This window comes from Brassica napus, chromosome C3 (genome assembly GCF_020379485.1).
Source record: "Brassica napus cultivar Da-Ae chromosome C3, Da-Ae, whole genome shotgun sequence".
NCBI classification, from domain to species: Eukaryota; Viridiplantae; Streptophyta; class Magnoliopsida; order Brassicales; family Brassicaceae; genus Brassica; species Brassica napus.
Window position 1 is genome coordinate 38,043,114 of NC_063446.1, and position 16,614 is coordinate 38,059,727.

The window sequence follows — 16,614 nt, forward strand, 5'->3', positions numbered from 1 at the left end:
TTACGCTGTAGTAAGAGATTTATCGCATAGCTTTTTCAAAGAATGAACATTCAGATATTCGTTCGGATTCAGTAGGTCTATTCAGATTTTAATTTTTAGAGTTAGAAATTTGAATATGATTCAGATATTTACAAATTTTAGTTTCAATTTGGATTCGATTTGGTTCGAATCATTCTAGGTTTGGTTCGGGCTTGGGTATCTATTTTAATTATGTAATTTCTTAACAAAAATCTAATATACTTAATCCTCAAAATCCAAAAATAAAAATAATATAAAACATAAAAAATTGAATAATTTAAGACTAAATACTTAAATTTTACATAAAAATAGTTCAATTTAAATATTTAGATGGAGAAAATATATGTTTTCAGTATTTTGAACATATTTTGTTATTTTAGATATTTTCATATTAATGAATATCTAATAGATATGAAATTTAAACTAATATATTTAAGTATATAATTGTGTTTTAGATGTTTTTGGAATCCAAAATATTTCAGTTTGGATCGGATTCGTTTCTGGTTCTCTGGATATTAAACTTTTAGATCCATTTTAGTACTTAATCAATTTTATTTTGTGTTTAGTATTACTTTCAAATAAAGTTCGGTTCGTTTTTCAGATCCAAATATTTTACCTAGACTTATTTTCTTCTACAAATATAAAAAAAAATAAATGTAAAAATAATATGTTAGGCTTATTTTACATACATAATTATTGGACCATACTTTAAGAATACCAATAAAAATGGTTGGACGTCGTGTCAATATTGTTGGACATGTTAAAAAATGATGTAGTCCATAACCAATAATGTGTAGTTTGTTATAAAATTTCTTGCCAAATATGATAAAAACACGATACAATCGAGTGAAATGGGTTAGAATTGCGTCAAAAATAAATGTGATCTCTTCATTCGGTACATGAATTATGTTTTTCAATTGATTTCACGAATTTTCTTTTCTTGTAAAGCTTTTATGATTTCTGATTTTTTTATAACAATCTGATTATGTTTCTAATTTTTGGTGTGATATAAAAACTCTGTAAAGAAAAACAATACATGGCTAAACTAAAGATCCAACTTTGTATATGGCGTTTTTCACCTCAGTTTCTTTAATTTATAACTAATCACAATTATTTGTTGCTTTCGTATGCATAAAGCTCAACCATGGCTAAGTTCGGCAAAATACAAAACTATCAATTTTTAAAACATTCTCATTCGAGCATTTTAGTTGATGTGAATCTTAATGATTTTGAAATTTATTTATTTCAACAATGATATTATTCAGTACTTTCCCAGAGAAAACTTTAATTCACTAATACAAAGGTTAAAATACGAAAACTAAAAATGAACTGATTAAAAAAAGTGTGTGAACACATTAATTGCTAAATGACTGTGAGATTGACACGTAAGCATTATAAAATTGAAATGATTGTAAGATTGACACGTGTCAATGTATGTGTGAACACATTTATTGCAAATGCTTCTCTTTTAATATATAAGAGATATTAGAAACTCCGTAATAAATGTATACGCCTGTTACAAAAAGAATAAATCAAATCAAATTTTTATTTACTTTCGAGAGAATCTATATTTTTTTATAAGCTCCTTTGATAACTCGTAGATATAAAGTGGTGAGGTTAGAACGTCTAATTCTATCATAGATTTTTAGTTTTCTGTTTGAAAAATCCTATTTAGTTTTGTTCCTTGTTAATTACTTTCAGCAGTAAATTTGCATGATGTTGTGAAAATGGCTATTAATGGTTATGCATATGAAGAATAGTTTTAAAATTAAACCGGGACAGAAAAGACAGAACATCTATGACTGTGCAATTAAACGGAACAAATCGGATAGAATTTGTTATGTGTGTCTTGTTTCTATTGTTGTGGTAAGGTTTTTTCTATGTGTGAAGTATGCGCTGCACCAATCTTTATACGTAGACTAGATATTATATACTCCTTTATACATACAGCTATACTTATAGCTTTCGGCCATATAATATTAGTTTTAACTTTCTGACATTTTGTGAAGTTATTTCCTTAATATAAACTTGACCTAAAAGAATTCTCTGACATCTTTTGTAACGCTTTTCTTCTCCTTTTTCTATTGTATGATCGCTAGTAATGCATATGATTAAATACTCACACAATTTGACATTTGCTGAGTAGTTGAAGTGAATTGCCATCAGAATCAGATTCAATTGTTTTCTTTTTGTATACGTATTAAATTCCAGTTACACAATTGTTGAGGCAATGTCTTTCAATAAAGATATACTACGGTATTTCTATACACACATATAGATAATATATAAATATGCTGACAAAAAATATAAATATTGTAATAAGTATACGTCCAAAAATAAAAAGAGAAGATTTTGTTTCGATTTCTTTTTTCAAAAAAAAAAAAGATTTTGTTTCGATGATTGAGTAAACGTCTCCATCTGTGAAGAAACACGAGAGAGCGGAGAAGATAAAATGGGAAACATGTGAGAGCTTGAAGAATGGATCTCTCGTGAGACTTAACCGATCATCCTCTGCTACATTTTTTGTTTTGTTTTTAGCTTACAATAAATCCAAAGACTTTAACTATAAAGAAATTTATGATGAACTAATCAAATGTAATAAAGGAACACCATAGAGATGTATAACATTTTCTAATACATGGCCAACAAAGTTAAAAAAGTGTTTTATCTCAAAGAGTTTACTATAGCATGTTAAATACATATTTAATTTGTTTGCAAAAAAATAAAATAAAATACTACTCTTGTATAATCGTTACCAACAAAATTTACATCCAACACAGCTATCACAGTTTGATTTGTTATAACATAAATATTGAGTTTTCAAATTTATATAGATTATGTTTATAATTTTTTGTGTTACCATAAATTTTGTGTAAACTGTACAGTACGCATAACTAATATTTTTAATAATACTGTATTTTTTTGTAACTTAATAATACTGTATTTAATGTCTTAGAAATGAATAACAAAACTCAAGTTATTAAAGTTTCACTATAATATAAACACACTATATTAGTGCAATATAAATACAAATAGAGTTTTCTAACAAATAGAGTTACAAATGCCAAAATCTCAAATAATTAAGTACTTCCAATTCTTTACGATAAAGCCACTTTTTATATTGCTAAGTCATTAACAAACGAAAAGTAATTAAGTCTTTCTCTCCAACTTTTTGAAGACAAAAACACTTTTTGTTTTCTTCAAATAAATCAATATCTATAATTATTTATGCCAAAGTGACTTTAAAAAAAAAACACAAACACAAACATATCATATTCACATACATACACAATCATTTGTATAAATATATAACACCACACGAAACCCTTGTACCGACTGCTCCTCAACCTCTCTTTCTCTCTATTCTCCCTACTTTACTTATTTCCTTCAAACTTTTCTCCTCTCGTCCCATCATCATCATGTCCTCCCATACCAATCTCCACTCTCCTAAACCGGATCACCGTACCACCGGGACACCCCATACCAAAAAACCACCGTCCTCCTCCACCTCCCAAGACCAACAAACCCTAAAATGCCCTCGTTGCAACTCCTCAAACACAAAGTTCTGTTACTACAACAACTACAGCCTCTCTCAGCCTCGTCACTTCTGCAAATCTTGCCGCCGTTACTGGACACGTGGTGGTGCCTTAAGAAACGTCCCCATCGGAGGAGGTTGTCGGAAAACCAAAAAAACATTCAAACCTAACTCAGTAATAACTCCTTCTTCTTCTTCATCTCAGAGATTTTTCTCTTCAATCATGGAAGACTCCACCAAGTTCTTCCCTCCTCCAACAACAATGGATTTTCAGCTCGCTGGTTTGTCTCTCAACAAAATCAACGATCTTCAACTTATGAATAATCAAGAAGTTCTTGGCCTTAGGCCCATGGACCAGGTCGAGACAACACCCGTTGATGTCGGGTCGGGTTTATCTTTAATGGGTTTTGGAGATTACAGCAACAACAACCATTCAACGGGGACGTTCACAACCGCCGGAGCAACCGACGGAAACTTAGCAACTTCGATAGAAACTTTGAGCTCTTTAAACCAAGATTTGCACTGGAGACTTCAGCAACAGAGGATGGCTATGCTTTTTGGTAGCTCTAAAGAAGAGACTGTCGTTGTGGAGAGGCCACAGCCGATACTTTACAGGAATCTCGAGATCGTGAACTCATCGCAGTCGCCGACGAAGAAAGGAGATAATCAGACAGAATGGTATTTTGGTAATAATAATGATACTGAAGGGGTGGCTAATAATAATAATAATACAGGAGGAAGTGAGCAATGGAACAATGGAGTTCAAGCTTGGACTGACCTTAACCATTATAATGCTTTGCCATGATTATTGGTAAGTTAAAAGGAACTATATTATGTGATCAGATATTTAAAATTATGTGTGTTTCTTATGTAATGCCAAAGAATATTTATGTTTGTAGTATTTGTTGGGTTGGGTGTTCTTTGTAGTCAGTTTTTGTTGTTGTTGTTGGTTACCATTTAGAATTATAAATTTCAATTTGTAAACAAAAATTTAAGAATTGAGAGATATACTATAATAGATTCTCTAAACTTGCGACTTTTCTGTACTCATAATTATCTCAATGTTGGAAATATTCGAAACAAGATTTACTGTGCTTAAAGCTTAATTATTCAAAGGCTCTTGGTTTGGTAGTGAAATAGTTGGTCGTTTTTGTCCCAATGTTAATTCGAAAATTCTTGAAACGTCAATTTCAGTAAACAGACAATGTTTCCTTGGGATTAGTTATAGACTTACTATTACCTTTAAATAATTTTACTAGATTTTTGTCAAGTTTAACAGAGCCTAATTATATACACGTCTCGAGCCAAGCAAAATAATTGCCCATCCACATCAACTGTAATAATACCCTGGTAACATTAGAATCTCAATAAATGGTGTGTAATATTCGCTACAACATCGACAGTTGTGCTGCAAAACTGAAAACATAAATTGTATGTTACATTAAAGAACTGTCAGTGAAGTGTGGTCTGATTCATGTACATTCAAGCATATGGCATCTTATAAGTCACTGAACTATGTCGAGTCTACGTGAAACATAGAGACCAGGCATTAGGCTTTTTTGCAGTCTCTCTTTAGCCCCATCCTTAGATTCTCGCTACATATACATGAACATAAATATATATGTATATATATGTTTGTATCTGTACTAATGTGTATGTATATCTTATTACTGATCTAGGGAAGGTCTGCGACTGCAAGTACGAACGTCTTATGCAGAAGTAGGCATGTGCAAACGGACTAGTTCGACTAAATCCAAACATTGATTATTTCAAAAATTGCATAATAGTGTTTGAATTGTGTCAAAAGCATACACAACATTACAGGTTCTGAAGAAGTATTATATAGGGTTTAGATGCATATGTAGATGATAATCATGAATTTGGTTTAAATTTTAACGCTTCATTTGAAATTGTGGATTTCTAAATAGTAAAGAGAAAATACTGCCTTTGATCCACTTTAATTTCTGGCTTCTAGAAGAACATTAACTTGTAAATCATAATCTACTTTAAATTATTTTTTGTTAAGCTATTTGTTTAGCCATGCATGCGACTATTACGTTCCTTACTCAATTGCATTTGACTACGAAAGAAATTGTGGCCCCTGCTGCCTGCATGTGAATTGTGAATAATATTTTGCCTAGAGTTTAAAGGTTCATCTACTAACAGACTCCTTTCCCGTTCTACTTATTTGATAATTAATACTATGTCTATAACATTTCATCATTATTAAATTAGTGAACTAAATTTGTGTTTCTTTGCAAACTCAATTAACGATCGACTCCCATCGTGCGCATCGTAATCAATGGTCATTATTTAAGTCATATCATAGTGGTAACTCATTTTCCCTCACTTTTATTCCAAATATCGTTTAGAATTGTCAATGTGACTTTTGATCACATTTACTTCGATTGGTTCTACAACCTAAAAAGTCACCTATTTTCACAAGCGTGTTTTTTTTTTTAACTAATCCGCTGGAAGAAATGTCAAAAAGATATGCATATATACATGTATGTATATATAATTCTAAATGAACAAACTATATATTTATAGAATTTTCTATATCATTAATAACGAATAACTGAATTTTACGTGGTAAAATAATGTATGTAAATAAGTATTACAATGGAGTTATATATATTCAGTAGAGACCATAAGAGCTCACCCGTTTTCGAGTTTTAGTTTTTTTTTTTAAACAATTATAGAGACAAAGCTAGGTAAATCACAAAGCAAACAAGTTTTAAAATATATAACAAAACGCATGAGTAATTCACTTTTAATTCCAATTATTTTTATTATATCTAAAGATCAATATATTACTGATATATGTATATGCTACAAAAGAAGAATTACTTTTTCTTTAGGTTCCAAGTACTTTTACAAAGAAGGTGATGTTGGCACTTTTGCATATATACTACAATCTCCCTTTAAGCTTTTTATGATTGATCATTAGTAAGTTTGCGTTATAAGACTTTTCATCCTAAGAACATTGCCTTTCCGAGATCCGAACTTTTTGTTTCTCCTCTTTTTAATTATCCTAGAAAGGTAACAACAATCAAGAATTAACCTTTATCTTGCTTTTGGTTAACTAGCCAAATAAAGGCTAAAGTCATGTAATGTCATTTATAACAAATAAATATTAAATATCTCAATATTACAAATAAAAATAAACAAATATTTTCGATGATTTAATGAAACGGATAAACAGGGAAGGAGCATGATGAATGTGAATACAAGTGATGCAACAGCTTTTAGATCGTATATGAATAAATTTATTAGGTCGTTGTTTCACGGCTTTACAACAAGAACCTAAACCAATTGCGCTTAACATTTTTACCCAAAAAAAAACTAAACCAATTGCGAGAAAGCTCACGGTTTTCGACTCGTGAGAGGAGACAGAGTAGTTTATACGATCTCCTTTCTTGGAGTAATATAATTCTCCGTTTACCTTGAATCTGGCTAAATTAATGCATGCAACAACGTACGTGGAGGTTTGAGCATACTAATACGAAAAAATGAGTCGCCTCGTCTGGAATCAGGGCCGGCCCTGGGCTACGCAAAGCCAGGGTTTTGGGTTTTGGGCGCCACAAACAATATATATTTTAGGCTACGCGAAGCCAGGGTTTTGGGTTTTGGGCGCCACAAACAATATATATTTTAGGGACGCCAAATCTTGTATGTTGCACTTTAGTCTAGTGTCTGTAAGCTTCTCTTTTTAACATACGGGTAACAAGTTTGATCTTCACCTCCCTTCTTTTTGATAATAATAACCTTTTTTAATTTTTCAAGAATAACAATAACTAAAGATACACGGATAATTTGGGTTCATGCTCCAACAATCCTAGTTCCTTTTATTATGTATAGAATACAGATGATTGGATTTCTTTTATTTTATTAAAAATTAGTATTTACTTTCTCCATTTTTTTTTCATTCTTTCGGTTTGGTAAAATATTTATGGATAAGGGATATTATAAAACAATTAATTTTAATTACCAAATGCTCATGTTCCACTTTTCATAGTAACTAATCTTTGCCAGAATAGCTCTATAGGAATTCCGTGCAAGCTTTTTTCCAGTTTTTGTAATTTTGTTAGGAACTTTTTAAATTCAAAAAACTAAAATCTATCGTAGGGGTTTAACATTTTCTGAAACTTTGTGAAAACATAAAAATTGTAGAGTTGATGTTAGCATGCTGAAAAAAAAAAAAAAGATGTTAGCATATGTTACTATATGTTTTGCTCTATCTATAAATTATACTTTTTGTTCTTTTTTGTTTCTTTAGATTTGTAGAAAATGCTACTAAAAATAGTTGTAGAAATCAACCAAGTGAACTGAAAATAGAAAATGAAAACAGAGAAGATGAGCTACAAATAATGTTTTGATGTTTTTGTATTTATTGGTTTTGTTTAAAATAACCTAAGTTTTACTGATTATAATTTTATAATTATAATATGGTAAATTTTAGTTAGGATAAAAGAGCAACATTTTTATAACCGCTTTGGACGCTAGAAAAGTGCGGACCGGCACTATCTGGAATATTTGATGCATATACATGACCTAAAATGAGTGACGGTGGTAGACCATCCCACTTGGCATTTTGGCAAGATAGGAAACAAAGTGGAAAAGGGTGAAATTGTTATTCCAAACGAGTAAACGAAAGAGAAATATTCAAAATGATATATAACTTCTACTTTACTTTCGAACCAAGTTTTGTACATATGGCCGTCGAACCTAGCACAACATACGAAATTTCTCATAACACTCATGACTCATCACAAAGTAACGTATTTTGATAATGATGAGACAAAGAAAAGAAGAGAAAGCTTCCAACACAAAACATGTTACATGTTTTTGGTTTGTCACATCCCTTCTCTTCATGGTAACCGAAATTTTATTGTTTTTAACGATTGGTCTTTTGGAGTTATACAGGGGAAAATCGCATTTTAAACTTTGAGAGTGTCACATTTTCGCACTTTAAACACTGAACGTTTTTTACTAGCACTTTAAACTTTGAAAGTGACATTTTTATCATAACAAACCTCCAAGTCAACTTGGTGACCTGTACTATTCATTTTGTGATGACGTGTCGGTTTTTTTTTTTTTCTTTTAAATAAAAAATAAAATACATAGAAAAATCGAAAAAAATCGAAAAATCGAAAAAGTTCGAAAAAATAGAAAAAAATCTAAAATTTCAAAAAATATAAAAAATAACATTTCAAAATTAAAAATAAAATTAATATTTTTAAAAATTAATCCAATTATAAACCAATAAGTATATATAATATAATAACTTGAATGGTGATTCTAGATTCTCGTTTTTGGTTTTTGATTTTTTTTTTAAAATTGATTTATTAATACTTAACTTGTTAAATTTTCAAAATTAATCCTATTATTGGTATTATTTATTAAAATGATATTTATTTTAGTAATTTTAAGTTTGTTTAAAAAGAAATTAACTTATAAGTGAAGTTCTTAGAAATAGTAAATAACTTTGAAATTAAATAAATAACTAATTATCAAACTTTAAAGAAACTAAAATATATGTTACTTATCTAAGAAGCTCCACTAATACCAAAACCTAACATATACAAATCTAAAGACTTACCTCTCTATCTCTTAATTATATTTCAAACTAACTTACAGTATTTTAGTTAAAGTCAAAAACATTTTAATTGGTCTATGAGATGTTTTCTAGTTTCACAAAAAATTAATAAGTTAAGTATTAATAAATCAAAAATTAAAAAAAAAATCAAAAACCAAAAAAACTGAATCTAGTATCACCATTCAAGTTATTATATATATTTATTGGTTTATAATTGGATTAATTTTTTAAAAATATTTTATTTTATTTTTAATTTTGAAATGTTATCTTTATATTTTTTGAATTTTTCAAAAAAAAAATCGTTTTTCGATTTTTTTTGAATTTTTCGAATTTTTTTAGAATTTTCTATGTATTTTTTCATTTTATTTTTTATTTTTAAAAAAACTAACACGTCATCACAAAATGAACAGTACATGTCATCTCGTTGACTTGGTAAACAAGTAAACCTCATTGGAGGTTTGTTATGATAAAAATATCACTTTCAAGGTTTAATGTGGTAGTAAAAAAAGTTCAGTATTTAAAGTGCGATAATGTGATACTCTCAAGGTTTAAAATGCGATTTTCCCTTATATATAGCAACACAAAAGTTACAAAATACTCCATCTGTTCCTAAAAGATCCATGTTTTGGAAAAATATTTTATTTCAAAAAAATGTATATTTTATGTTTTCTATGAGAAAATTGCAAACTTTAAGAAAATTAATTGGTTTTATTAGATCACTATTGACTAAAAGTTGTTGAAAATTGAAAATTACAGAAAACGATAAATTTATTGTAGTGATTTAATATGGTTTATTAATATGTGTGAAAACACTAAAAAGTCTATCTTTTAGAAACGGAGGGAGTATAATATTAGATAAAAGGTGTATATATATATATATATATATATATCTCAAATTCAGTTTTGGCTTGAAATTTTTTTTTTTTTTTTTGGGAAAGTATTGCCAACTGAGCAATTAACAGTTGACTATAGCTGAAGTTTTCTTTCAAATGTTTTGAACAAATAAATAACGAATCATTTATCACTTGACTTGATTTTTTTGAAAAAGACTAGGAATCCCCAAAATCTGCCAATGTTGTTGTATTAGAAAATTAATCATGAATTACATTGTCATCAATTTTAAAATGAAAACATTTGACCTTTTTTACTTTTGTTGAAATACATCATTGTCATTTCAAAACTAAACAACAAAATAATACAAAATATTGGGCTCATTTCTACAGCTCATATGAAATGGCCTTGGGCTTGATTCAAACATAGTCTCAATTCATTTACCAATAATCTCTACAAGAACAAGACCCATCTCTGAAATGATGAAACCTCTTTGAATCTCTACAGATAATCTCTCTTTTTATAACTCTTGATACAATCTTGATCCAGCTGTGACAATCAACACAAACTCTAAGGTTCTTTAAAATCCTTATACTTCCACCAGCATTTCTCCGAACCGCAAAAGCTATGGCCAATTTCTCGCTATGTTGATGCAAAGACCTCTCTTTTGCACTCTCCTCCATGTCTTGAAACACACAGCTTTTGTCTTCAACATACCCCATTTTTTTAGCTTTCTTGATCAGCTCCTCAAGAGTTTCAAGAATCTGCTCCGAGTTTGGATGTGAAAACAAATCTCCAGCCATGAATGTATGCGTCTCTCTATCAACGTCAACCCAACTCATAGCTGGACTCTTCTTCAGCTTCATCCCCCTCATATCACTCTTCATCTCAATCACTCTGTTCCATTTCCCAGTAGATGCGTAGAGATTCGACATTAGAATGAGAGCTCCTTCATCTCCAGGTGCCATCTCAAGGATCTTTCTCTTTAACCTCTCAGCCATCTCAACATTTCTATGGATTTTACAGGCGCTGAGCAGTGTCCTCCACAGAACCAAATCAGGGTTTACCACCTCGTTCACAAGCCTTTCCGCCTCATCCAATCTCCCTGCTCGTCCAAGCATATCCACCATACAAGCGTAATGATCATTCGTTAACACGACCTTACCCTTTCTAAAGGACTCGAAGAACTCACAACCTTCATCAACTAATCCAGAGTTGTTACAAGCCAAGAGCACGCTCAAAACCGTTACATCATTGGCTTGCAGTCCAAGATTCATCATCCTCTCAAACAACTCGAGTGCTTCGCGTCCCAAACCATTCTGTGCATAACTGTACATCATTGTGTTCACAGATATAACATCAACTTCATTCAAACCATCAAAAACAGACCTCGCCATGTCCGAGCATCCACATTTCCCATACAAATCAATGAGCCCTGACCCGGCATACTTATCTCTATCAAAACCATATTTAGTCACTATCCCATGAATCTGCCTGCCTTCTTCAAACATTGCAAGGTTCGAACACCCCCTGAGACCACTAGACAACGTAAAAGAGTTTGGCTTGACTGAATCACGCATCATCTTCCTAAACTCTGTTAGTGCCATTTCTTCTCTACCGTTTAGGACAAGCCCCGATATAAGAGACGTCCAAGTCACCTGATTTGGGTACTCAATACACTTGAAAATCCACAAGGAATCATCGACTAAACCGCACCTTAGATACATTGTAAGAAGAGAAGTTTGCGAGCCAAGAGCAGAATCAAACCCAGACTTGATCATAAGTCCATGAATCAACTTCCCATTACTTACATTCTTCAAATTTCCGCAAGATATCAACACGCTAGCGTAAGTATACTCGTTAGGCTGGACTCCCTTCCCCAACATACTCCGAAACGCCTTGACAGCCTCTGCATCTTCACCCTTCTGAGAGTAACCAACGATCAAAGCAGTGATCAAAACCACATCTTTCTCCTCCACACGGTCTAACACCAACTTCGCCTCCCTCGTTTTCCCAAACTTCACATACATATCCACTAGAGCAGTCCCAACGAACACATTCGACACTTCCAAACCCAGAACCACGGCAAGTCCGTGGCTTCTCTGAGCTTCTTTGTCAAAACCCAAATCTGAAAACGCCTTGAAAACACTAGACAATGTGTACTCGTCTGGCGAAACATTACTAGTGATCATCAGTCTGTACACCTCAACAGCTTCCTTGCTTCTTCTATGCTTAATAAAATACGCTATCAGAGAGTTCCACGTCACGATATGTCTCTCAGGCATTCCATCGAACACCTCGCGTGCGTAACCGATCTCGCCGCACTTCAAACCCGCGTCGACGAGTTTGCTGCCGGAGAGTTGAATTGGGAAGCCAGATTTGAGCATCTCGGCTTGGATTGTCTTGATTCCTGGTAACGATCTCTCGTCTATGCATTGTCTGAGAAGCGGAGAGAAAGTGTGCGTCGTTGTGAAGGAGTTGCTCGCAATGCAGAGAAGCCTAAATTGACTACGAAAGTTTCCTGCTTTAGAACTAAAGAAGGTTGAAATTCTAGAGACGACGATCAATCCGCCGTAATGATCTCTTCTCATCGCCGTCCATCACCTGAGTCGTTCAGTTCCGCCGGAGTAATAGAAGTTGCGATAAAGGCCCATTAATCTATGGAAGCATTTACTAGCCCATGAAGGCCTCTTAAGCTATTTAACTGGAGCATTAAAAAGCCCATGAAGGCCCACTAAGAAACATTGAGCTCTCAAAGTCTTTTCTGGTTCTGGAGAGGATGCAGACGCCGTTGTGCAAAGTTTCTTCCTTTCTTCACCGGAGCGATCCAAACGCCACCAAGGGATCGATGATCCGTCGAATACAACCACACCGCGACGCAGCCTTTCCCGGTTCAGTATCCTCCGCACTAATCCTGGCGATGAGAGTCTCCAAAGATCTCCGCCGGACGTTTTGCTCCGTTTCTCCGCTCATACGCACAATCCCGCCGGAAGAATCCGACCCAAACAGCATCCCACACCGCCTCCTCTCGATCCTCACCAAACCCAATTGGCACAAGTCTCCGTCTTTAAAGCAAATGGTCCCATCGATACGCCCTTCCCACGTCTCATCCCTCTTCTCGCTCGATCTAGATCCCAAAACAGCTCTCAACTTCTCCCACTGGATCTCGCAGAGCCCCAGATTCAAGCACAGCGTCTACTCCTACGCGTCTCTCCTCGCCCTCCTCGTAAACAACGGGTACGCGGAGGTCGTGTTCAAGATCAGGTCTTTGATGATAAAGAGATGCGAATCAGTAGGAGATGCTTTGTTTGTGTTAGATATATGTAGGAAGATGAGTAAAGACGAAAGCTTTAAGCTTAGGGTCGAGTGTTACAACGCGCTGTTGAATTCTTTAGCTAGGTTTGGAATGGTTGATGAAATGGAGAAGCTTTATGTAGAAATGTTGGAGGAGGGTGAGGTTTCTCCCAACGTTTACACTTATAACAAGATGGTTTTCGGGTATTGCAAGGTGGGGAACGTGGTTAAGGCGAAAGAGTATGTGAGTAAGATCGTTGAAGCTGGTTTGGAGCCTGATTTTTTCACTGATACTTCTTTGGTGATGGGTTACTGTCGAAGTAAGGATTTGGATTCTGCTTTTAAGGTTTTCGAGGAGATGAGTTTGAAGGGATTTAGAAGGAACGAGGTTGCCTACACTCATCTTATACACGGTCTTTGTGTAGAGAGGAGGGTCGACGAAGCGATGGAGCTGTTTGCGAGAATGAAGGATGATGATGATGGTGATAACTGTTATCCAACGGTTCGTACTTACACGGTGCTTATAAACGCCTTGTGTGGATCAAAACGGAAGTCTGAAGCTCTTGTCCTGCGTAAGGAGATGTCGGAGAGAGGCATTACGCCGAATATTCACACGTATACGGTACTTATTAGCAGTTCGTGTAGCGAACGTAAGTTCGAGGAAGCGAGGGAGTTGCTTGGTGATATGGTGGAGAAAGGGTTGGTGCCCAGTGTGGTCACTTACAATGCGCTGATCAATGGGTATTGTGAGTATGGGATGATGGAAGATGCGTTAGACGTTGTGGAGTTGATGGAGTCTCGTAACGTCAGTCCGAATACGCGGACTTATAATGAGTTGATACATGGGTTTTGTAAGAAGAATGTGCACAAAGCGATGGGAGTGTTTCACAAGATGCTTGATTGTAGAGTGGCTCCTAGTGTCGTCACTTACAACTCGTTGATCGATGGACAGTGTAGATCCGGTAATTTCGATAGTGCGTATAGATTGCTTACTTTGATGAATGATAGAGGTTTAGTTCCAGATCAGTGGACGTACAATAGTTTCATAGATTCTTTGTGTAAGAGAAAAAGAGTAGAAGAAGCTCGCGAACTATTTGATTCTCTCGAGGAGAAAGGTGTAGATGCAAACGTGGTGATGTACACTGCGTTGATTGATGGATACTGCAAGTCAGATAAACTAGAAGAAGCTAAACTGATCCTCAAGAAGATGCTGAGCAAGAGTTGCTTGCCGAACACGTCTACTTTCAACGCCCTGATTCACGGCTTATGCACCGATGGGAAACTGAGTGAAGCGATGTTGTTAGAGAAGAAAATGGTGGAGAAAGGTTTGCAGAGTACAGTCATTACAGATACGATCTTGATCCATAGGATGCTGAAGGAAGGGGATTTTGATCATGCGGAGAAACGGTTTCAGGAGATGTTGGTGTCTGGAACAAAGCCTGACGCGCATACTTACACAGCGTTTATTCAAAGCTATTGTAACGCAGGGAGGATGAAAGAAGCTGAGGGTATGATGGAGAAGATGAAGGAAGACGGTGTTTTCCCTGATTCGATCACTTATTCGTCTCTGATTAAAGGCTATGCCGATCAAGGGCTGACGGATTCCGCGTTTGGTGTACTCAAGTGTATGCTTGATGCTGGCTGTGAGCCTTCTCATCATACGTTTTTGTCTCTGATTAAACATCTTGTAGAGATGAAACATGGAAAAGAGAACGATCTCTGTCTGACGTCTAATATGATTGAGTTTGACATTGTTGTTGAGCTTCTTGACAAAATGGCAGAGCACGGTGTTACTCCCAACGCCAGATCCTATGAGATACTGATCAAAGGGATCTGCGAAACCGGGAACCTCAGAGTTGCGGAAAAGGTGCTTGAGCGCATGATGCAACAAGAGGAAGGAATATCACCGAGTGAGTCCATTTTCAATGCTCTTCTTAGCTGTTGCTGCAAGCTGGAAATGTACAAGGAAGCAGCGAAGGTTGTAGATGATATGCTCTGTGTTGGTCAGTTACCGCAGCTAGAGTCTTGCAAAATCTTGATATGTGGGCTGTATAAAAACGGGGAACACGAGAGAGGGGTTTGGGTGTTCAAGAATTTGATTCGGAGTGGTTATTATCATGATGAGATAGCTTGGAAGATCGTTATTGATGGTGTTGGGAAGCAGGGACAGGTGGAGGCGTTTAATGAACTGTTCACTGTTATGGACGAAAGTGGCTGCAAGTTTAGCTCTCATACATATGCACTGCTAACTGAAGGACCTCCTGATAGCACGTAATGGGGTTATTGCCAGAGGCTAGTGCAGACCTAGGTTCTCTTTTGCGGATGTAAAACTCGACCTGAACTTGTAAAACTCATACAGATAGCCTCGCTTTCCTGCTACAGATTATACAATAAGGTACCACCGCACTAATACTAATATTTTGGGTTTAGTTGTGTGACAAAATCTCTCTCACAACTGACGTTTTAAAACTTTGTTTCAGGGTCAAACCATGACCTCTCTGCATGAAGAGAAGGCATTAACACCGGACAACCCCTTGAAGCAACCGCTTTGAGCTTGACGTTCACGATTCTTTTCACAAAATCCACCATTAATTGCTTCCGTTGAACAATTTGATTCTGCAGGGTAGTAGTCTATCAAGGGGATAAAAAAAGACCAATGTATGCTTTGTTGTTTGAAGACGTCGGAGGAAGTAGGAGGATGTCGTGTCTGATGTCCAGTCTCTTTTTAGCTCTTAGTAAAATTTCACTTTTCTTTTGGTTTTCTTTGATGTAAAACGTTTGGAGCTGCAACAAAGAGCAGATATTAATAAACGTTTACTGTCTACTCCATCAACGTCAACGAGATGTGTAATCAGAGTTAAAAGGGATGCGGCACAATCAACTTAAACCATCAATTGCCGAAATTGGTTATATCCCGGTTGTTGCTGTTGCTGTTGCATATTCGACAGTGCAGCAATCTGTTGCTGCTGCTTTCTGAACTGCTGATGTATCTGTTGCTCGTGTCTTGAGTTCATAGGGTTGAAGGCATTTCCATCTACTCCCATTCCTGAACCAGCGGCCGATCTTTTTCCACATCCATATTAGGTCGCGGTGATGTAACTTGACGTTTACGCATTCTCTCTAGAAGTTGCTGCTGCTGCTGTAAAGATTGGGGATTAACCATTTGCTGCATATCTGAGGATGCATTTGCCGCTGAATCTGCAATTATCTAAGGACTCAGCAACCAAAAACACACAACTATCAATTTTTATGTGTACATACTTGTTGCGGATGAGCTTGTTACTGCATAAGTAACTGTTGCTGAAGCATTTGTGGTTGTTTCTGATTTTGAGGATGA

At 34.9% G+C, this 16,614-nt stretch overlaps 3 protein-coding genes across 3 annotated transcripts; 2 read left to right on the plus strand and 1 right to left on the minus strand.

The window, feature by feature from the left end:
• Window positions 1-3,300: 3,300 nt before the first annotated feature.
• Window positions 3,301-4,582, plus strand: LOC106436817 (dof zinc finger protein DOF5.7). The gene has a single exon (XM_013877764.3). It carries the CDS (start codon window positions 3,438-3,440, stop codon window positions 4,356-4,358), a length of 921 nt encoding a protein of 306 aa, XP_013733218.1. The 5' UTR covers window positions 3,301-3,437; the 3' UTR covers window positions 4,359-4,582.
• A 5,692-nt stretch (window positions 4,583-10,274) lies between these two features.
• Window positions 10,275-12,778, minus strand: LOC106436818 (pentatricopeptide repeat-containing protein At5g65570). The gene has a single exon (XM_013877765.3). The coding sequence runs from the start codon at window positions 12,572-12,574 to the stop codon at window positions 10,424-10,426; it is 2,151 nt and encodes a 716-aa protein (XP_013733219.1). The 5' UTR covers window positions 12,575-12,778; the 3' UTR covers window positions 10,275-10,423.
• On the plus strand, window positions 12,773-16,101 carry LOC106436822 (pentatricopeptide repeat-containing protein At5g65560). Its single transcript, XM_013877769.3, has 2 exons — window positions 12,773-15,672; window positions 15,758-16,101. Exon 1 carries the CDS (start codon window positions 12,832-12,834, stop codon window positions 15,550-15,552), a length of 2,721 nt encoding a protein of 906 aa, XP_013733223.2. The 5' UTR covers window positions 12,773-12,831; the 3' UTR covers window positions 15,553-15,672; window positions 15,758-16,101.
• The last annotated feature ends 513 nt before the right edge of the window (window positions 16,102-16,614 follow it).

Bases quoted from the DNA above. Each gene is read 5' to 3' on its own strand.
- LOC106436822 (XM_013877769.3), top strand. From the start codon at position 12,832: ATGATCCGTCGAATACAACCACACCGCGACGCAGCCTTTCCCGGTTCA.
- LOC106436818 (XM_013877765.3), bottom strand. From the start codon at position 12,574: ATGAGAAGAGATCATTACGGCGGATTGATCGTCGTCTCTAGAATTTCA.
- LOC106436817 (XM_013877764.3), top strand. From the start codon at position 3,438: ATGTCCTCCCATACCAATCTCCACTCTCCTAAACCGGATCACCGTACC.